The 23496-nt window shown below is 36.2% G+C and overlaps 1 protein-coding gene and 1 long non-coding RNA gene across 3 annotated transcripts in view; both read left to right on the plus strand.

Annotated features, from left to right (window-relative positions):
• LOC128548495 (uncharacterized) overlaps window positions 1-23496 on the plus strand; it is a 235397-nt gene that overhangs the window by 162162 nt on the left and 49739 nt on the right. The window lies entirely within an intron of this gene.
• LOC123527504 (tumor necrosis factor receptor superfamily member 5-like) lies at window positions 4769-22141 on the plus strand. Its single transcript, XM_053523469.1, has 5 exons — window positions 4769-5257; window positions 9293-9463; window positions 10891-11032; window positions 13352-13476; window positions 21986-22141. Exons 1-5 carry the CDS (start codon window positions 4807-4809, stop codon window positions 22120-22122), a joined length of 1026 nt encoding a protein of 341 aa, XP_053379444.1. The 5' UTR covers window positions 4769-4806; the 3' UTR covers window positions 22123-22141.

The raw sequence follows: 23496 nt of genomic DNA on the forward strand, positions 1-23496 counted from the left end.
TTTTTTGTATTTCGTGTAATTAAATGTTTTAGCTGCTACAATCTCAGTTCCGTTTATCTCTGTCCCTTCAAGTACAATTTTTATCCAGGTTTGAAGTACATGACCCTCTTAAGGTATTTTATATAGAAAGAAGAAGGAAAATGCGGATATTTAACACTTTTCAGTGTATTTTGGTTTCATTGTTATCCGTAGAAGTCTGCATAATTAATAGTTTTACTAGTATGCGCATTAGCTTTCTAATAAAAGCTTAAAATGTATATGTCGCGGGCTCGTGTTTCCATGGTAACGCATTTTCTCTCATTTTTTCAAGAATTATGTATGAAAACGGGTTTTTCGACGGCTTCAGTGCCATTCTGTTATTGACCAACATGGAATATTTGGGTAATATGATTAGCAAAATACCAAGAACTTTACATGGTACTGTGTTTTTCTTAAAGTTTAGAGTAACCATGGCAACAGAGATGTTTAAAATAGCTTATATGTTGCTTTTTATCGTAATTTCTTATAAAAAATATTATATAAAATTATCTTTCTTGTTAATGTAGCTTTAAAACATCTTATTTCTAACGTTAGTAATATTTTCGTATGAATTGCAGTTAATTTAACAAATTTCACAGCTTAAAATACTTACAGCAGTGCCCGTCGTCTGACATTTTTATTGAAAAATCGTTCTGCATGCTGCTATTATTCTCATGGATATTGTTGAAATGAAAATAAAAAGCCGAAGCTGTGTTCCTTAAATAGACCAGTGTCAACGCTTTTGAATTTTACAATTAGACATATAGGTCACGGGCTTCGTTTCCATGGTAACATCAATTTAATTCAAGACACCACAATTTTATACTGAAATTTGAACAATTTTAGAGCTTAGTTTTAGTATTTAAGTAACAAATTATCAACGGAAATTGGGAAATAGGTATAACAAATCAAACTGCCCAATTTTTATTTGTAAATGACCGTAATAAGTTACCTTTCAGCCAACTATATTCCCAATCACATCAGTTACTATCACACATTTTCTTACATTCCGCATAACATTTCAATATAATTACATAAAAGAAGCAAAATATTGATCATTTTTCAGAGCAAAAGACTAATAAAAAGTATTTCAGCAAATAATGGCTGTTTAAAAATAGTTCAAATAAAGAAAAAGCACAGAATAACGTACTTTCAAAATAAAAGCTATTAATTTTGCGCGGTAACTGACACGTAACGTCATGACGTCAATGACGTCATTTTAAGGCAACAATGTTTTGAAGCGTTTCTGCGGCAATTCATTCATTATTTCTGCATTATTAAACCATTAAACATAAGATTGGAGGCAGGTTCAAGATTTATTTCCAGAAGAATGGATATACAAACACATTTAGTTTGTCGTAAACATCGTCGTAAATCGTCACGTTAGCTTCCGGTTGGACATGCGCACTTACAGATATCAAGGTAACCTACCTCCTTAAAATGGTTACACCTCTGAGGTTTGGCTCTAATGGTTTCGCATTTTTGGACTGATAAGGCAAAATACGTATACAGAAAAAAAGCTTTAAATTATTTTTAATGAACTGTTTGATGAATGTTCACCAAACTTGGCCAGATTCACTGTGTCCAATGGTCAAACTTTTTAGGTGAGCAATGTAGAGTGCCACATAGTTGAACCCTTACCCTGTTAAATTTCTATAATGTATCTGTCTGTCTTTCAGTTTTGACAGCACCGTTTAATGTTAAAAGTGGTGCTTTCCAAAAGAATACTAACAGAATGGCGAACAGTTTAGATCATGACCTACACTGGTCACAAAGGCACAATTGGTCATGTCCAGCATTATAAGGGTTAACTTGCTGGCAAGTGATTCTTCCTGTTCCTATTCAGATTATGTAAACTTGCAGTGAACACCCCTTTGAAAAATAAATGGTACAGTCAGCTCGCCAATAGAGAATCACTGCCAATAGCGGGTCACTTGAAAATAAAATGTGAATCTCTCTAATACATATTAGAGTATAAACTTATCACTTAGCAATTATTAGTATTTTTTACATAAAAGAAGATGGATCTAATCTAATGAGTTTGAGTTCCATGAATAGATAACTCTTGCAACCAGTTTCCTGACTTGGATTTTAGCACTTTTGAATTCTTCGAAGTAGACTATTTTTGAGCATACCTCACAGTTTCTTAGATAAAACCACACAAATTTGGTACCATTTTGAAGAGCGAAACACACACTTTCATAGGAATAATATGATTATGAATTTTAGATTGACTTTGATGAAAAAAGTGCCATCAAGCAGAGGCGGCCATTTAGCCAATAAAGGGTCACCCATATCAGTGATAATCAAAAGATTGTTTATTCTGCTTAAAATTACAAATCAATGGTTGATTTGATGTAATAATGGTTTGAACTGGCAAATTTAGATAAATGAATAAGGTTCTGTGCATCAATACTTTTTTTTTGTTTTAGATATAGTTGGTGCTAATTATGCTTAGAAATACAACTGTGAAAACTAGCGCTATATTCCTTTTACCTAGTATCTCCCGTTTGAAATGTAAACGTACTGATTCTCATTATTTTCTGCCTTGAAATTTTTAGCTTGACTATTCGAAGAATAGTCTAGCTATTCTACTCACCCTGGCGTCAGCGTCACACCTTGGTTAAGTTTTGCAAGTACATACAGCCATCAATTAAAGGCATATAGCTTTGAAACTTATTTTATCTTTTTCTAGGTCAATTACCAACCTCTCTGGGTCAAGTCCCATAACTCTGACATGTATTTTGAGCAAATTATGCCCCCTTTTGGACTTAGAAAATTTTGGTTAAAGTTTTACATGCAAGTTACCATCTCCAAAACTAATGCAGATATTGATTTGAAACTTAACATGTGTCTTCGGGATTATAAAACTAGTTGATAGCAGCAAGTCCCATAACTCTGACCTTCATTTTGGCCAAATTATGCCCCCTTTTGGACTTAGAAAATTCTGGTTAAAGTTTTGCGTGCAAGTACATACAGCTATTTCTAAAAGGCATATAGATTTTAAACTTATTTTTTCTTTTTCTAGATTAATTACCAACCTCACTGGGTCAAGTCCCATAACTCTGACATGTATTTTTGGAAAATTATGCCCCCTTTTAGACTTAGAAAATTTTGGTTAAAGTTTTACATGCAAGTTACTATCTCCAAAACTAATGCAGATATTGATTTGAAACTTCACATGTGTCTTTGTGGTTATAAAACTAGTTGATAGCAGCAAGTCCCATAAGTCTGACCTTCAGATTTGAAACTTATTTTTTTCTTTTTCTAGATCAATTACTAACCTCACTGGATCAAGTCCCATAACTCTGACATGTATTTTGAGCAAATTATTCCCCTTTTTGGACTTAGAAAATCCTGGTTAAAGTTTTGTGTGCATGTACATATAGCAATTACTAAAAGGCATATAGATTTGAAACTTTTTTTTCTTTTTCAAGATCAATTACCAACCTCACTGGGTCAAGTCCCATAACTCTGACATGTATTTTGGGCAAATTATGCCCCCTTTTGGACTTTGAAAATTTTGGTTAAAGTTTTACATGCGAGTTTCTATCTCCAAAACTAATGCAGATATTGAATTAAAACTTCACATGTGCCTTCGGGGTTATAAAACTAGTTGATAGCAGCAAGTCCAATAACTGATATGCATTTTGGTCAAATTATTCCCCCTTTTGAATTTAAAACTCTTTTAATATTCAACCTTTTTGGGTAATATTTTCCTGCTTCTGGGACAATATTTCGAATAGTCGAGCTTGGCTGTCTTACGGACAGCTCTTGTTATTTCCAAGACCACAGTCACGTTTTGTCAGAAAAAAGACTGTTTTAAATGGATAGAAAATATGATAAACTAGGCGACCCTCTATTGGCAAAAGTGACCCCCTATTGGTGATTCAGACAGGTTTAAAAATTTCATCATAACTTCATACATGAAAGATAGATTCAAATAAATCAAACATTTAAATGAATGTGAGCAATAGTTTTAAGTGTTAGTAAGTTTAGATATCATGAAAGTCTAAACATTCTTAATTCACCACATGCTAAAAGTGTTGATAGTGACCCGCTATTGGCGAGTTATCTGTACTGCCCAAATTGAAACAATTGGAGCAGTCATTTTTAAGAAATCTAGCTGGGATAAAATGTCATATTTAATGACACCAAATATTGTTTTTACATTCATTTTACAGATATAAAGAGGTTTAAGCCAGTGAAATTGTTTACATTGGCAGATGAAAGACTGTTACACTTTATCAGGTATGATAGTATCTTGTTACATTGTTTTTTGTAGTTTACAGAGTGCAGATTTTTTTTTTGTATTCAGCAGATTACAAAGCATAAATTTGGATTAATCTGTTTAATATATATTGTATCTAAGAATTTACAGAAATATTTATTAATTTTAGAAAATAATTGTTTGGAGAATAGCATTAGTAGCTATCACCTGGTATTTAGAGATTAAAGTGCATTATTTTAAACTTAATGTTAGCGCATATTTTCTTAAAACATGTTATTTTGAACTTGAAGGATCTAAAAGAATGTGGGAAGCAATTAATGTAATTTGATTTACTATTAGAACTGGTGATAAATTATGAAATTTACAATGTTATTATTAGATCTGAGTCATCTTCGTGTATATATTTGACCTCAATCTTTTAGTGCATTTGAAATTGATAAACATTGCAGCTCCTTAAACAATATTACATTTTTGTATTTGAAATGTAATGTGCAAATTTGAAATTATGTGTTTTTTATTTGTATTTAAAGGAAACTGTTGGATGATGGTGATTTAAAATGCTGCACATCATGTTTGAAGCAGGACTAATGGATGTTACTGTGAAATTAGTTTTGTGTGTCGTGATATGTTTACAATATTCTGACGCTAGTACTGATATTCAGTCGAAGACTTACCAACACACACTTGAAAATGGAGAAAAAGTTATATGCAATAAGTGTTCACCAGGACATTATCTGATAGATTATTGTTTTACGAATGGTGGAAATTCACAGTGTGCACCATGTGACAATGGGACTTACAACTCTGAATATACAAGGGCTACTAGTTGCGCGCGATGCGATACCGAGTGTATTCAGCCTAAAGATCGGGAATACATTGCAACAAACTGCACAAAGGTGTCGAACATCTCATGCAAGTGTATGGAAGGGTATTACAGGGAGCCATATAAATTTGGATTGTGTTTGTGGATTGTTCCGTGTCCACCTGGTGAAGGGGTAGTTCATGAAGGTAATTTCAGAATTTAGATATATTATAACCACAGGAATCTGAAATTCTACCCATAAGCCAACACAAGGCTATCTATTAAGAACGAAAGATCCCCCTTTATGTTATGATAAAGTGTTGTTAGCTCACCTGTCACATAGTGACAGGGTGAGCTTTTGTGATCATTTGGAACATTTACACATCAAAATTCTCAATTCTTGGGGTAAAGGCTATGTTTCAAAAACAGCAAGAAAAAAGCCTGACATCAAGGCATGAAGTATGTGGGTAATATAAAACACAATCCCTGTGCACTATAAGTTAGAGGTGTCTTAAAGCGGTGTATCCGTAAACCTGTTTTCATAAGCCATTTTCTCAGAACGTTATGTAGATTTTCGCTTATTTTGTTGATCATGTCTTTTTATGCCCCCGGCATCTACTGATGCGGGAGGCATATAGTGATTGTCCTGTCCATTCATCCGTCCGTACGATGTTAACAAAATGGGACCGTTTCGTCTAGCATCAATACCCCTAACTAGAATGACTTGATACTAATGCAGATGTAACCTGTGACCATTCCTCATCTTTAAACATCACCTGATCTCAGTTTGACCTTGACCTTGATCTTGTTTTGGACTTAGGATGCTTTATATGGGCCATTTCTTGGTTAACCAAATGGGACCGTTGCGTCAAGCATCAATACCCCTAACTAGAATGACTTGATACTAACGCAGATGTAACCTGTGACCATTCCTCATCTTCAAACATCACCTGACCTCAGTTTGACCTTGACCTTGTTTTGGACTTAGGTTGCTTTGTATCGACAACGATGCCACCGGGAGCATCAAGCGTTTATTGAATGCAGCTTCTTGTTATTTTACGTTCTTGTTATAAAAATGTTGCTTTTGTGAAATTTAATATTTTCGACCAAACTGAGGGCGAGCAGCTTTTAACTTGCCATTTCAAACATTTCATCATCATCATCATTCATTTTCAGTATCACCTCACGCTTCTAGATATAAGAGTATACTTGCCATTTGATAGGTAGGACTACAACAAACAGTTTTAAACCTCATATATTATCTTCTTAAACCAGTCTTGATCGATTTCAAGAGTAACAGATAAATATATTTTAAGTTGAAAGGATTTTACAGATTAATTTTTATTAATATTTTTAATCAATTTTTTTTACTTCCTGAGGAATTCAGGCAACTTTTTGCAGACCTTTCATGACATTTTGTGCTTTCAAAAAACAAATTCTGTCAAGAGTCGCTGTGAATCACTTTGATAAAATAACCTACAAATGAGGGTTCCATGAATTCTGAGGTGTGTGCTTTCAAGCTTTAATTTTTAGCCCACAAGGGTGAGGTGTGAGAATAGGACTGGTGTATATGAGCTGCGCCATGAGAAAACAACCGCGGAAGGTCTAGAATGTTGTCTTTACTTACTGTGTATAGCTTGATATGTTGTTACGCGATGTTGTCCGACTTCGCATTGGCTCTGTGTATTGTTCGGTATGATGTCGAATTGTTGAAAAACAGATAAATATATGAAAATATGTTGAGGTAATTCGAAAAGTTGATTCATTTGAATAACTGAATGCAATATTTTAATGGGAAAATAGCTGATAATATTTTTTTCCTGGCCATGTAAAGAAAGTTGTTGAAAACATAGCTCCTGCTGGGTAAAAACCCTGTCTAGGGAGTAGTTATATTAATATGATTTTTTTTACATAATTATGGCTCCAGGACTCAAAAATAAGCCATTAAACTTAATCCACTCATGTGCCGGACCCCTTTGGTTCTTGGGGGGAAAAAATGCCCATTTCATATACAGAGACTTTAGCATACACGTTTAAAATTGACCTCTCCATTTAATTCAAATGATTTCATGTAACATACTTGGTGGCCACCAGAGCTATCAATAAAAATCTCTTTTGAACAGTGCATTCTTATATACAGGGACCCTTCTTAAAATAACTGAAATGTTTCTGTGGGATAAAAAATTAGGGTATAATATTAGAAGGTAACTGACTAGCAACTTTACATAAAATTGATTCATTAAGGAGCATTAAGATTTGCAAAAAATTATATCGGACGAAACATCCTGACATATTGCTGTCAGTGTGTCTGTTACAAAGTTTGTCTACACAGCCCCTTCAGCACCCCAAGGCAGATTAAAACCAAACATTAAAAAAGGTGATCCTAGGCTAGCTAAGCCCAGTATTGCACAGTATCTGCATGATCCAGTTCAGTGATTTTCAACAGAGTTGTGGTCATAGATTCATCAAATTTTATGATGTTTTGGCCACTTAATTTCTTATTTAATTGGGATAATTTCTGCCAAACCTTACAGGAGTGATCAGTGCAAAGCTTTATTTTGATATGGTCTAGTCCAGCGATTTGAAGTAGAGTTACTGTGCAGTTTGCTGGTAGTTGACCTTGTCTGCACAACCGCTCTGATACAACTACAACAAATCACTCCAAACTTTATAAAAGTAATCTTTATCGAGAATGGGAATAGTTTGTTACATTGATTTTAAATAGAGTTATGGCCCTTTATTTATCAAATTTTATGATGTTTTTTATACTCCACCATTTGGCAGAATTTGACCAAACGTTGCAAGAGTTATATATCACTGCCAAGCCTAGTTATGCATGTCATTGGCATGTTCTGGTTTAGTAGTTTTCAGCAGCGTTTGATTTGTTGTATTTTACAATATTTACACTACTTGCCAAATACCGTCGGGCCAGATTTCACCAAACTTCACAAGTGATCAGTGTGAAGTGTAGTTTTTATGCCCCCGAAGGGAGGCATATAGTTTTTGAACCATCTGTCCGTCTGTCAGTCTGTCGGTCTGTCAGTCTGTCCGCAATTTTCGTGTCCGGTCCATATCTTTGTCATCGATGGATGGATTTTCAAATAACTTGGCATGAATGTGTACCACAGTAAGACGACGTGTCACGCGCAAGATCCAGGTCCGTAGCTCAAAGGTCAAGGTCACACTTAGACATTAAAGGATAGTGCATTGATTGGTGTGTCCGGTCCATATCTTTGTCATCGATGGATGGATTTTCAAATAACTTGGCATGAATGTGAACCACAGTAAGACGATGTGTCACGCGCAAGACCCAGGTCCGTAGCTCAAAGGTCAAGGTCACACTTAGACATTAAAGGATAGTGCATTGATGGGCGTGTCCGGTCCATATCTTTGTCATCGATGGATGGATTTTCATATAACTTGGCATGAATGTGTACCACAATAAGACTACGTGTTGCGCGCAAGACCCAGGTCCGTAGCTCAAAGGTCAAGGTCACACTTAGACGTTAAAGGTCATTTTTCATGAAAGTGCATTGATGGGCGTGTCCGGTCCATAGCTTTGTCATTCATGCATGGATTTTAAAATAACTACGCATGAATGTGTGACACAGTAAGACGACGTGTCGCGCGCAAGACCCAGCTCCATAGGTCAAAGGTCCTAAACTCTAACATTGGCCATAACTATTCATTCAAAGTGCCATCGGGGGCATGTGTCATCCTATGGAGACAGCTCTTGTTTAACCATCGGCATGCTCCTGTTTAATGACTTACAGCAGAGTTACGACCCATGATTTGTCTGATTCTATGATGACTGTGATACTTCTATACCACTGGTTAGAGGGGCCTCCGTGGCCGAGTGGTTAAGGTCGCTGACTTCAAATCACTGGCCCCTCATCGATGTGGGTTCGAGCCTCACTCGGGGCGTTGAATTCTTCATGTGAGGAAGACATCCAGCTGGCTTACGGAAGGTCGGTGGTTCTACCAAGGTGCCTGCTGGTGATGAAATAATGCACGGAGCAGCACCTGGGGTCTTCCTCCGCCATTAAAGCTGGAATGTCACCATATGACCTATGTGTCAGTGCGACGTTAAATCCAACAGAAAAAAATACCACTGGTTTGATTTCCACCAAACTATACAGGAGTGATAGGTGCCAAGCCTAGATATTTATGTCATTAGAATGTTATGGTTCAGTGATTTTGTCTGGATTTGTGACCCATCTGCTTATTTCTGTTCTTTGCAGGTCATGAGTGGGCAAACACTGTCTGTGGAGTGTGCCCAGAGAATCATTTCTCTGCCAATTCTTCCAAGACAGAGCGGTGTCAGCAGTGTAGCCCCTGTCCTCCGGAAACTGTTCAGTATCAGGATTGTCAACCGGAAGCTGACAGAGTCTGTGGACCTCCTGGGGCTGATGGTAAAGTATAGAAGTTTAAAGAAAGATCATAAAGTATAAATTCAGATATGCAGTGTTCTTCATAGGCCATGTATTTTTTACATTCCTGCATTAAAATCATAAATATAAGCTTGATGGCAAATTTTGTTGTTGTTGCAATTTCAGTCTAACAGTAAATTCTTTAGTGAATTGCCAAGTGTGTAAAGTAGTAGATATGAATTATTGACAATACGAAAAATATTGAGAAGTAAGAATTATTCACCAGCATTTCATTGGTTAATTACAACATCTTACTTGACTTCCTGAAAAGTTATTGTGTATAAATCCCACATGATAAACAAAACAATAACATGTTTGATAATGGACTTTATTTCTTGAAAATGTTTCAATACAGAAAATATTTTTGTATAATACTACTGTATGCACTTAACTTCTATCATTGAAAACTTTTTTGATTTAAATGATGTACGAGTACCGTAACAATCAAACGATAATATAAACATGTTGTAGTTAAATTATCTGGCTGAGGTAGTAGTGTACGCTTTCGCTACATGTATAGTTAGCTAAAAGTATGGTTTTAGATTGACTAAATCAATAAATAAAAATTCATAAATATGTTTAAACATTTAAAGTACAGTCAGACCACAAGTTACAATTTGTATCTTATTTCTTGCACCGTTAATATATTTCTTACGATTTTGGCAGCTGTCTTGGACGCCATCTTGAATTTCTCAAACTGCTCAATGATGCCAGCTGGGCATCATTCAGATTCTTCAATAACGACCTATTCCCTAACAGAATAGCACTTAACATTTACTATACAATCTAATGCCTGGTGATTTTAGGATTGACAGGACTAGTTATGAAGTTTAGCACTTTCAGTGTTATTAGGTTTTCTCCAAATTCTACTTCAGTAGTCTTTAGATGTTAGTTTGGGTGCTTTCCATGCTAGCCAGGAAATGTGGATATTGCATAATGAGCCTGCGCATCCGGTCAGTCTGGTCAGGATCCATACTGTTTGCTAACAGTACTGTTTTTCTGATTGCAGTAGGCTTTGAAAGCGAACAGAATGGATCCTGACCAGTCTGACCGGATGCGCAGACAGGTCTCGTTCCATGCCAGTTATGATAACCAGTACACTACCGTAAAGTAATCACCAATAATGACACTTGGCAATTTCCATGGAAAAATGAACTAGTATGAACCCATTCTGTATCTACTGTCATAAATGAAGCTCAGTAATGCCTATGGCTTTCTGAAAATAAGAGAGAATGACAAAATATATAGCTGAATTGCAACAGCTGAAAAAAAGAATTTGAATAGTGACAGTTTTTAAACATTTAGTGACTCTAGTTTTTGTGTTCAACTGTAATAGTTCAAACTTTAATTATCTTAGCAGCTAAACATAAATTTTCATTTTCAGATTTATCTTTTGTTTTCTTTATCAGATTTACCAATTGGGGCGCTGATTGGAATCGGTGTTGGTGCACCATTCCTGGTTTTAGTGGTTATTACACTAGTATGCTGTTTTTGTGTGATGAGAGAAAGATGTGCTGCCATTCGTAAAAGTGTTTGCAGATGCTGTTATAGGTATTTCAAGTTTATTTCTGCTTGGCCATGTCTGTTCATTGAATGTAACCTTTAATTTTGATTTATCTGTCTGTCCATGTTGGATCAACTCCTTGTAGATCTTAATAATACCGTCATCGTACAAGTATAAGACGCACATTTTTTACTAAGATTCTGGTCAGGAAGGACCGATGCAACCTATACACTGGTATAGAACAAGAGAGTGGTACCTTGTTTTGTCAAGTGGTTCTGCCTATTGTGGTCTTTGGTTATTTATCTTGATAGACTCATTGCCTGTAGTCAGTTACTGTTAAGGTATCTGTTGATCAAATTAATGTATGTACCACACCATGAAAAAAAAACATAGTGCATTTGCAACCAGCATAGATCTAGACCAGCCTGTGCATGCCCGCAGTCTGGTCAGGATCCATGCTGTTCGCTAAGGGTTTCTCTATTTGCAATAGGCTTTGAAAGTGAACAGCATGGACTCTGATCTGATGTGCAGGCTGGTCTGGATCCATGCTGGTCACAAATGCACTATGTTGATCTTCTCACGTTGCGGCTCAGTTACCTTAGAGGCTGAGAACTGATTTTATCAACATTTGAGTCATCAAATGTCAGTTGTTGATTGCTTGTTGTCTCGGACCTTGACACTGAAGATGTTCTGATCAGTAAGTCGAGAACAATCAGGCTTATGGCTACCAGCTACATGGGTTTTTAACCAGTGATTCATACATTACTCCTGTAATTAAGAATGTCTGTAGATCAAGTGTCCTGAGTGCTAAGGTCTAAAGCTGTCAAATTTCATACAGTGATGTAGACAGTAGATAACCTTGTTTGTTTCTGTGACATTAGGTAATAGGTCAAGGTAACAACATAATAAAGGACTAAAACGCAACATGAAAACTTGATGAAGGCATAATTGTTTTCCATTTATGTACAAATGTCTATTGTTGGATTAAAGAGTCACTTTAATTTTATGTTATTAGTTTTTTCTATGTAAACACTCTTGTATTAAAGAGTCACTAGCCTGTATTCTAACAAATGAGAACATTTTTCATTGCTAAATAACTGTTTACCAGTTTAGTCGATAGCTGAAGGAGCTGAAGTACTGATCCCTGTTTTAACTTTGGAGGTCGTTGTAGAAATTTGATGTATCAGGAAGGTACAGAACTGATGTAGTGTATTTTGGTGTTGATTTATAAAAAAAGAAAAGGACTGCTTTCCAGACCGCCGTGTGATTTTTAGCTCATCTGATTTTTTGAAAAAAAATGATGAGTTATTGTCATCACTTGAGCGGTTGTCGGCGTCGGCGTCGGCGTCGGCGTCGGCGTCTGCGTCGGCGTTGCCTGGTTAAGTTTTATGTTTAGGTCAGCTTTTCTCCTAAACTATCAAAGCTATTGCTTTGAAACTTGGAATACTTGTTCACCATCATAAGCTGACCCTGTATAGCAAGAAACATAACTCCATCTTGCTTTTTGCAAGATTTATGGCCCCTTTTGTACTTAGAAAATATCAGATTTCTTGGTTAAGTTTTATGTTTAGGTCAACTTTTCTCCTAAACTATCAAAGCTATTGCTTTGAAACTTGGAATACTTGTTCACCATCATAAGCAGACCCTGTACATCAAGAAACATAACTCCATCTTGCTTTTTGCAAGATTTATTGCCCCTTTTGGACTTAGAAAATCAGTTTTCTTGGTTAAGTTTTATGTTTAGGTCAGCTTTTATCCTAAACTATCAAAGCTATTGCTTTAAAACTTGCAACACTTGTTCACCATCATAAGTTGACCCTTTATAGCAAGAAACATAACTCCATCCTGCTTTTTGCAAGATTTATGGCCCCTTTTGGACTTAGAAAATATCAGATTTCTTGGTTAAGTTTTATGTTTAGGTCAACTTTTTCTCTTAAACTATCAAAGCTATTGCTTTGAAACTTGCAACACTTGTTCACCATCATAAGCTGACCCTGTACAGCAAGCAACATAACTCCATCCTGCTTTTTGCAATAATTATTGCCCCTTTTGGACTTAGAAAATCATTTTCTTGGTTGAGTATTATGTTTAAGTCAACTTTTCTCATAAACTATCAAAGCTATTGCTTTAAAACTTGCAACAGTTTTTCACCATCATAAGTGGACACTGTACATCAAGAAACATAACTCTATCCTGCTTTTTGCAAGAATGATGGCCCTTTTTAGACTTAGAAAATCATGGGTAGGACAATATTTCTATTACACAAAAAAAATCAGATGAGTGTCAGCACCCGCAAGGCGGTGCTCTTGTTTTTAATAATGCTTAATCCATCTCATAGAATGAAATGTGACACAATTTATTTACAGACCATACCAGGAGTGTACACAGCATGATAAAAGTATGAAATACACACCAGCACACACAGATGATGCGGGGGGGACAATGTCTAATGGTCAAGTAACTCCAGATCTTATTCAGAATACTCCTAATGGTATAAACTCTTAAGATAAACTATTTAGAAGTATATGTAGAGCTTGTCAACAGTTAATTGGTTAATCAGTTAACCTTTAGCCTGCTTAATTACTAAAATTGACCAGTCCATCAATATCTTTTATTTTTCAAAGGGGTGTTCACTGACAATTTACTCACTGAATAGCGTTCAGTGCAGACCGTGATTAGGATGCGTCAGCTGATTATAGTCTGCACTGGTCGTGATTGCAAAATCACTTGATGCCAGCAGGCTAAAGGTTAATCTGCATATCATTTAGTAAAGGTTTTAACCGTTTAATTACATGTTTTCTTTGAAAATAAGTTACATATTCATTTGAAAAATCATTCATTTAAAAGAAGTCATAATTTTAAATTGATATTGTGACAAAGCAGTCCGACGACAGTTTGCGTGATTAACATGTGCCAGTTATTTGAATGCCCAGATTGTGTTAAAATCTCTATTATCAGCTCAATAATTGGTTTGTATTTCTTATCTAAATATTGTACCCGGTATATTTGAAACAGTTTACTGGTTTTTGTCTGGAAATCGCTCTTGATGCTGTACAAACAAGACTAGTGCGTACTTCTGATGCGGGAGGCATATAGTGATTGTCCTGTCCGTCCGTCTGTACGAGGTTAACCAAATGGGACCGTTTCGATTAGCATCAATACCCCTTACTAGAATCACTTGAAATGCAGATGTAACATGTGACCATTCCTCATCTTCAGACATCATCTGACCTCAGTTTGACCTTGAACTTGACCTCTTTTTGGACTGAGGTTGCTTTGTATCGACAAGGATGCCACCGGGGGCATCAAGCGTTTATTGGATGCAGCTTCTTGTTTTGTGGTCACCCTTCGTCCGTCATCTGTCTGTTGTGAACAAGATAGAGACCACATTTTGCAAGCAATTTTGATCAAACTTGTACAAAACTTGTATTGGCATGATATCTCAGTTCCTTTCGAAAACTGGCCAGATCCCATCATGGGTTCTAGAGTTATTGCCCCTTAAAGGGCCAGAATTTGCTATTTTTTGTGCGTCAACAATTTCTTGTCTGCTCGTTAATGGTTTCATTTATGATTTTATTTTAACCAAACTTGCACACAACTTGTATCATCATAAGATCTTGGTTCCTTTCTTGAACTGGCCAGATTCCATTATGGGTTCCAGAGTTATGGCCCCTGAAAGGGCCAGAATTAGCTATTTTGACCTTGTCTGCACAATAGCAACTTCATTTATGATTTGGATTTAACCAAACTTGCATACAACTTGTATTACCATAAGATCTTGATTCCTTTCTTGAACTGGCCAGATTCCTTTATGGGTTCCTGAATTATGGCCCCTGAAAGGGCCAAAATTAGCTTTTTTGATCTTGTCTGCACAATAGCAGCTTCATTTATGATTCGAATTTAATCAAACTTGCAGAAAACTTGTGTCAACATAAGATCTCGGTTCCTTTCTTGAACCAGATCTCTTAATGGGTTCAAGAGTTATGGCCCCTGAAAGGGCCAAAATTAGCTTTTTTGGCTATGTCTGCACAATACTAGCTTCATTTATGATTTGATTTTAATCAAACTTGCACAAAACTTGTGTCACCATAAGATCTCTGTTCCTTTCTTGAACCGACCAGATTCCTTAACGGGTTTTAGAGTTATTGCCCCTGAAAGGGCCAAAATTAGCTTTTTTGACCTTGTTTGCACAATAGCAGCTTCATTTATGATTTGAATTTAACCAAACTTGCACACAACTTGTATCACCACAAAGTCTTGGTTCCTTTTTTGAAATGGCCAGATGGGTTTAAGAGTTATGGTCCCTGATAGGGTCGGAATAAGCTATTTTGACCTTTTCTGCACAATAGCAGCTTCATTTATGATTTGATTTTAACCAGACTTGCACACAACTTGTATCACCATAAGATCTTGATTCCTTTTTATACACCCGAAGGAACATATTATGTTATCGCCTCAGTGCACGTCTGACACAAATGTTCACCTCATCAAAACGACATGCTGAGCGCATACTTCGGATGGCTCACTTCAAGGTCAAGGTCACACTTAGGGGTCAAATATATGACTTTGTTTTGCGTGTATACTGCTCTGCATTTGTGTCGAATGCAGTGCTCTTGTTAGCTGACCTGTCACATAGTGACAAGGTGAGCTTTTGTGATCACGCAGCGTCCGTCGTCCGTCCGTCTGTGCGTCCGTTAACTTTTGCTTGTGACCACTCTAGAGGTCACATTTTTTGTGGGATCTTTATGAAAATTGGTCAGAATGTTCATCTTGATGATATCTAGGTCAAGTTCGTAACTGGGTCACGTGCCTTCAAAAACTAGGTCAGTATGTCTAAAAATAGAAAAACCTTGTGACCTCTCTAGAGGCCATATATTTCACAAGATCTTCATGAAAATTGGTCAGAATGTTCACCTTGATGATATCTAGGTCAAGTTTGAAACTGGGTCACGTGCCATCAAAAATTAGGTCAGTTGGTCTAAAAATAGAAAAACCTTGTGACCTCTGTAGAGGTCATATATTACACAAGATCTTCATGAAAATTAGTCAGAACGTTCACCTTGATGATATCTAGGTCAAGTTCGAGACTGGGTCACGTGCGGTCAAAAACTAGGTCAGTAGGTCAAATAATAGAAAAACCTTGTGACTTCTCTAAAGGCCATATTTTTCATGGGATCTGTATGAAAGTTGGTCTGAATGTTCATCTTGATGATATCTAGGTCAAGTTCGAAACTGGGTCAAGTGCCATCAAAAACTAGGTCAGTAGGTCTAAAAATAGAAAAACCTTGTGACCTTTCTAGAGGCCATATATTTCATGAGATCTGCATGAAAATTGGTCTGAATGTTCACCTTGATGATATCTAGGTCAGGTTTGAAAGTGGGTCACGTACCATCAAAAACTAGGTCAGTAGGTCAAATAATAGAAAAACCTTGTGACCGCTCTAGAGGCCATATTTTTCATGGGATCTGTATGAAAGTTTGTCTGATTGTTCATCTTGATGATATCTAGGTCAAGTTCGAAAGTGGGTCACGTGCCCAAAAACTAGGTCAGTAGGTCAAATAATAGAAAAACCTTGTGACCTCTCTAAGAGCAAAATTTTTCATGGGATCTGTATGAAAGTTGGTCTGAATGTTCATCTTGATGATATCTAGGTCAAGTTCGAAACAGGGTCATGTGCGGTCAAAAACTAGGTCAGTAGGTCTAAAAATAGAAAAACCTTGTGACCTCTCTAGAGGCCATACTTGTGAATGGATCTCCATAAAAATTGGTCAGAATGTTCATCTTGATGATAGCTAGGTCAGATTCGAAAGTGGGTCACGTGCCTTCAAAAAGTAGGTCAGTAGGTCAAATAATGAAAAAACGTTGTGACCTCTCTAGAGGCCATATTTTTCATGGGATCTGTCTGAATGTTTATCTTGATGATATATAGGTCAAGTTTGAAACTGGGTCAACAGTAATCAAAAACTAGGTCAGTAGGTTTTGAAATAGAAAAACCTTGTGACCTCTGTAGAGGCCATACCCTTGAATGGATCTTCATGAAAATTGGTCAGAATGTTCACCTTGATGATATTTAGGTCAAGTTTGAAACTGGGTCACGTGCCTTAAAAAACTAGGTCAGTAGGTCAAATAATAAAAAAGCCTTGTGACCTCTCTAGAGGCCATACTTTTCATGGGATCTGTATGATAGTTGGTCTGAATGTTCATCTTGATGATATCTAGGTCAGGTTTGAAACTGGGTCAACTGCGATCAAAAACTAGGTCAGTAGGTCTAAAATTATTAAAATCTTTTGTCCTCTCTAGAGGCCATATTTTTCAATGGATCTTCATGAAAATTGATCTGAATGTTTACCTTGATGATATCTAGTGCAGTTTCGAAACTGGGTCACGTGCAGTCAAAAACTAGGCCAGTAGGTATAAAAATAGAAAAACCTTGTGACCTCTCTAGAGGCCATATTTTTCATGAGATCTTCATGAAAATTAGTGAGAATGTTCACCTTGATGATATCTAGGTAAAGTTCAAAACAGGGTCACGTACCTTCGAACACTAGGTCAATAGGTCAAATAATAGAAAAACCTTGTGACCATATTTTTCAATGGATCTTCATGAAAATTAGTCAGAATGTTTACCTTGATGATATCTAAGTCAAGTTCGAAACTGGATCACATGAGCTCAAATACTAGGTCACTATGTCAAATGATAGAAAAAACGACGTCATACTCAAAACTGGGTCATGTGGGAAGAGGTGAGCGATTCAGGACCATCATTGGCCTCTTGTTTTTATTTGGCAGATCCTTCTTTTGTTGACTTACAATAATTTTTTTCAGTTACTTCCCTTTTATGTTACTATAAATAGCTTATTTAGTGACTTTTTAAGCCCCCGAAGGGAGGCATATTAGTTTTCAACTGTCCGTCTGTTCGTTCGTTTGTTCGTTTGTTCGTCACAGCGTTAACTTTTTGCATGAAGGCACTTTACTCGCGAACCACTGCACCCAGGACCTTCAAACTTCACATGCTGATAGTAGTTATTGAGTACACGACCCCTACTGACTTTGGGGTCATAGGTCGAGGTCACTAGGTCAAAGGTCAAGTCGCTGCGGGGCATTTGCAGGGCGTCAAGTTTCCTATTTTTTTTCTATAAATTCCTATATTCAGGGTCAGTTCCAGTATATTCCTATATTTCTTTATAAATTCCTATATTTTGTTGAAATTCCTATAAATTCCTATATTTTAAGGGTTAGCAAGAAATGTGGCATTTTGAACGAACAAAAAAATGCTTTATTTTTAAAGTAAATACTCATTTTGATACATCATTTTTCAAAATAAATAAGCTCAAAGTTACATAAAACATACTATAAGCATTAACTAGTGATATCACAGTTGATTTCATGAAAATCTGAATAAAATTTTCAGAAGGAAGGCAAATTTTGTAATGTGTCTTTTTTCTTCAAAATTCCGAGCCAGTTTCACCGCAAAGTAAGTCTTATGTTTGAAATGTTTCTGTGGTACAAAATTTTCTTTGCGATGACAATTTCTTGTGTAACTTTTCTCGCAAAACCCTAAGTTACAAGACTTTGTGGGGAAAATTTGGCTAAATTAAAAATTTGGTAAGATTTAGGTGTCACATGGAAACTGGAAATTGTTTGTTTTTGTTTATCATGTTTATATGCTAATAAAAGGCAAGTGTGGTGAGTGGAGGAGGAGGTTAAAAAGCATACTTTGTCTTGTTTTACTGTCCTATATTTTCCTATATTTCTGTTAAAAAATTCCTATGTTTCTTAGGCCTGTCCTATATATTTTTAGTCAAAATTCACTTGACGCCCTGCATTTGTCACAATTAGTGACAGCTCTTGTTTATTATTGGCCATAGGGAAAAACCAAGACCACTTTTCTTTGGTACAACATGGATGGTACCTCCAATTTTTAGGTGTATTTTGACATATCTGTATCTTGTAAGATTTTTTTTTTTCTTTTTGGTTAAATTCTTCCCTTTGTTGTTCCTGTCCTTTGGACTTAGGTATTTTTTCTGAAGCTTAGATTTATTAGCTCACCTGTCACAAAGTGACAAGGTGAGCTTTTGTGATCGCGCAGCGTCCGTCGTCAGTGCGTGCGTAAACTTTTGCTTGTGACCACTCTAGAGGTCACATTTTTCATGGGTCTTTATGAAAATTAGTCAGAATGTTCATCTTGATGATATCTAGGTCAGGTTCGAAACTGGGTCACGTGCGGTCAAAAACTAGGTCAGTAGGTCTAAAAATAGAAAAACCTTGTGACCTCTCTAGAGGCCATATTTTTCACAAGATCTTCATGAAAATTAGTCAGAATGTTAATCTTGATGATATCTAGAAAAATTTCGAAACTGGGTCACGTGCCTTCAAAAACTAGGTCAGTAGGTCAAATAATAGAAAAACCTTGTGACCTCTCTAGACGCCATATTTTTCACGGGATCTGTATGCAAGTTGGTCTGATTGTTTATCTTGATGATATCTAGGTCAAGTTTGAAACTGGGTCACGTGCAATCAAAAACTAGGTCAGTAGGTCTAAAAATAGAAAAATCTTGTGACCTCTCTAGAGGCCATACTTGTGAATGGATCTTCATGAAAATTGGTCAGAATGTTTACTTGGTGATATGTAGGTCAAGTTCGAAACAGGGTCACGTGCCGTCAATAACTAGGTCAGTAGGTCAAATAGTAAAAAAACCTTGTGACCTCTCTAGAGGCCATATTTTTCATGGGATCTGTATGAAAGTTGGTCTGAATGTTTATTTTGATGATATGTAGGTCAAGTTCGAAACTGGGTCACGTGCCTTCAATAACTAGGTCAGTAGGTCAAATAATAAAAAGCTTTGTGGCCTCTCTAGAGGCCATATTTTTCATGGGATCTGTATGAAAGTTGGTCTGAATGTTTATCTTGATGATATCTAGGTCAAGTTCGAATCTGTGGTCAAAAAGTAGGTCACGTGCGGTCAAAAACTAGGTCAGTAGGTCTAAAAATAGAAAAACCTTGTGACCTCTCTAGAGGCCATATTTTTCAAAGATCTTCATGAAAATTGGTCAGAATGTTCATCTTGATGATATCTAGGTCAAGTTCGAAACTGGGTCAGGTTCCTTCAATAACTAGGTCAGTAGGTCAAATAATATAAAAAACCTTGTGACCTCTCTAGAGGCCATATTTTTCATAGGATCTGTATGAAAATTAGTCTGAATGTTCATCTTGATGATATCTAGGTCTTGTTTGAAACTGGGTCAACTGTGTTCAAAAACTAGGTCAGTAGGTCTAAAAATAGAAAAACCTTGTGACCTCTCTAGAGGCCATTCTTTTGAATGGATCTTCATAAAAATTGGTCAAAATGTTCACCTTGATGATATCTAGGTCAAATTCGAAACAGGGTCATGTGCCATCAATAACTAGGTCAGTAGGTCAAAAAATAAAAACCTCTCTAGAGGCCATATTTTTCAATGGTTCTTTATGAAAATTGGTCAGGATATTTATCTTAATAATATCTAGGTCAGATTCAAAACTGGATCACATGAGCTCAAAAACTAGGTCACTTTGTCAAATAATAGAAAAGATGACATCATACTCAGTTCAAAACTGGGTCATGTGGGGACAGGTGAGCGATTCAGGACCATCATGGTCCTCTTGTTTTTAATTTCTTCCCTTTGTTGTTCCTGTCCTTTGGGCTTCATCAGTCAAAATTTTGTTCCTATCCTCCTCTGATGTAATCCTTCGGGCATGAAACTACTGGCCTGATTTGAAAATAATTTTATTTTGAAGTAACTTTAAGAAAATTTCAACTATGTTTTCTCATAATTCTTTTGATTGATCTTGATTATGATTTTTTGACCGTCTGACCTTTTTGTCCTTAAGTGCAATGATAACAGGTGAGCGATATAGGGCCATTTTGGCTCTCTTGTTTTTTGTTTTTTTTTTGGTTTTTTTTTTACTGCAGGGCCAAAGGTACAGCCCTTGACTTTGTCAAAAATGAAAGTTTGTGCCACATGTTTGAGAAAATGTACTCTAAATAGAGTCATAAAACATTAGAGGATTGTTCTATAGCTTATGAAGTTTTTCAACGGATGTTCTCTTTGGGATTTCACTAAGCTAGGCCAGAGTCATGGTCTTTCTTAGTGAAAGATACACATAAAGTTCTTAAAAGTTTGTGTTGCAAACATCTTAAAATGTTTCACCAAAGGCCATTAAACAATGTACAGTGAATGGATTTGGGGCACCTGTCTCCGATGGATACACATCTAGTCATATGTAAAAATCAGTGTGGCAAATAGTATAAAATTTTACCGTTAATGAAACAAATACTGTGAAAATTCATTGTTTAGCTGCTAACACTACAATCTGCTTTGTAAATATATATTTATTTATATTAGAACTAATTAGCTAACTTATTTGCAATGAATAAATGTTTACCTTTTATAAAGTCTTCTTATTTGTTAGTCTTTTTGAAAATAAAGACAGAAAAAAACCTACCATAATATTTTTTACCTGAATTAAAAACATCAAAATTAAAAATCAAGCCAGAATATACATACACTATTAGCGTTGTCAAGGTAAAATAGTCACTTGTCAGTAGAGAAATTGATGCAGCACATTTTACCTGGTTAGCCGCTTAACTTGTCAGAAAATTGGAGGGTTAACCAGTTATCAAAATAACTGAATATTGATATTCCTGCTGTCTAATTTTCCACTCTGTTTGCAGTAAGTTGGTGGATTTACTTCAGAGCTGAAATGGGCATAACCCTTGTACATGAAAAGGTCTATAACACTGGCATTAGCATCTCAGGAATTACCTTGCTTTTAATTCAGAATTTGATAGCCTTCCTTCAAATTAATACCTCTCAGTGAATAATATTCAAACATTTAATGATTGTTGCTCATCATAAAATGAAAAGATTTCGAAGTACATGTATTTTAGTGTTACGCCATATTTATACCTGTTTGTTTTCTTCCGTTATATTAATAGCTGTGTATACCAACTATTGACAGGTCGCGGAGATCCTAGGAAGATTCATGAGATACCCAATGGAGTTGCTGTAGGAAATGGCACTGCCGGTAGTCACACTGCTAGAAATACACAATCTGGAGGTACAGTATCATGCTATGATATTTTCTTTACCCAGTAGGAAAGGGGTACTTAGTCCTTTAACCTTGTAGCAGCAGTTGAGTTTGCTTTTTGCAACCAGTGCAGACCAAGGTCAGCTTGCACATCATTCTGTTCAGGATGATCATTGGCTGCTCTTGTTTGCTATTTAGTAAGTTAATTTTCAGTGAATATCCCTTCAAATACTAAACGGTACTGCCCAAATTTTAGGTTAACCGCCCGCCGTTACATGACTGAAATACTGTTGAAAAACGGCGTTAAACCCAAAACAAACAAACAAACAAACAAACTGCCCAAATTAAATAATTGACCAGTACATTTTAGAAATTAGCGGGCTAAAGGTCAACAAAAAAAATTGCTTTCAGTTTGGGTCTAGACAACTGGCAAAATGTGTGAGAAAAACTGACGGAAATGTTTGGGAAGGATTTAATTCTTAATGCATTCAGTAATTTTAAAAGAGACATTAAAAAAATCCAACCATTCATGTGCCTTGTCCGTCTGCCTTTACTTTGGAAAATACCTTATACAGTTTTCAGTTGATCTAGCTTTTATGTTCTGTGAAACCATCTATTAATTCTATTAAAAAATGAATGAAAATTGGGATTTTATTCTGTGGATTGACTCCACCATGAACCCCCCCCCCCCACACACACAACAACAAAATTGATTTCACAGTATATAGATATATCACTTCAAGATGATCTGGTGCATTTTTTTTAGCTCACCTGTCACAAAGTGACAAGGTGAGCTTTTGTGGTCAGAATGTTCACCTTGATGATATCTAGGTCAAGTTCGAAACTGGGTCACATGGGGTCAAAATCTAGGTCAGTAGGTCTAAAAATAGAAAAAACCCTTTTGACCTCTCTAGAGGCCATATATTTCACAAGATCTTCATGAAATTGGTCAGATTTTTCACCTTGATGATTCTAGGTCAAATTCGAAACTAGGTCCCCGTGGGGTCAAAAACTAGGTCAGTAGGTCTAAAATAGAAAAACCTTGTGACCTCTCTAGATGCCATATTTCTCAATGGATCTTCATGAAAATTGGTCAGAATGTTCACCTTGATGATATCTAGGTTAGTTTGAAACTGGGTCACATGCGGTCAAAAAACTAGGTCAGTAGATCTGAAAATAGAAAAACTTTATGACCCCTCTAGAGGCCATATTTTTCATGGGATCTTTATGAATTTGGTCGAATGTTCACCTTGATGGGTTCTAGGTCAGTTCGAAATTTGGGTCACGTGCGGGTCAATAACTAGGTCAGTAGGTCTAAAAATAGAAAACCTTGTGACCTCTTAGAGGTCATATTTTTCAATGGATCTTCATGAAAATGGTCAGAATTTTTTATCTTGATGATATCTAGGTCACATGTCTCAAAAACTAGGTCACTTTGTCAA

This window comes from Mercenaria mercenaria, chromosome 14, assembly GCF_021730395.1.
Source record: "Mercenaria mercenaria strain notata chromosome 14, MADL_Memer_1, whole genome shotgun sequence".
In the NCBI taxonomy this organism is placed as follows: Eukaryota; Metazoa; Mollusca; class Bivalvia; order Venerida; family Veneridae; genus Mercenaria; species Mercenaria mercenaria.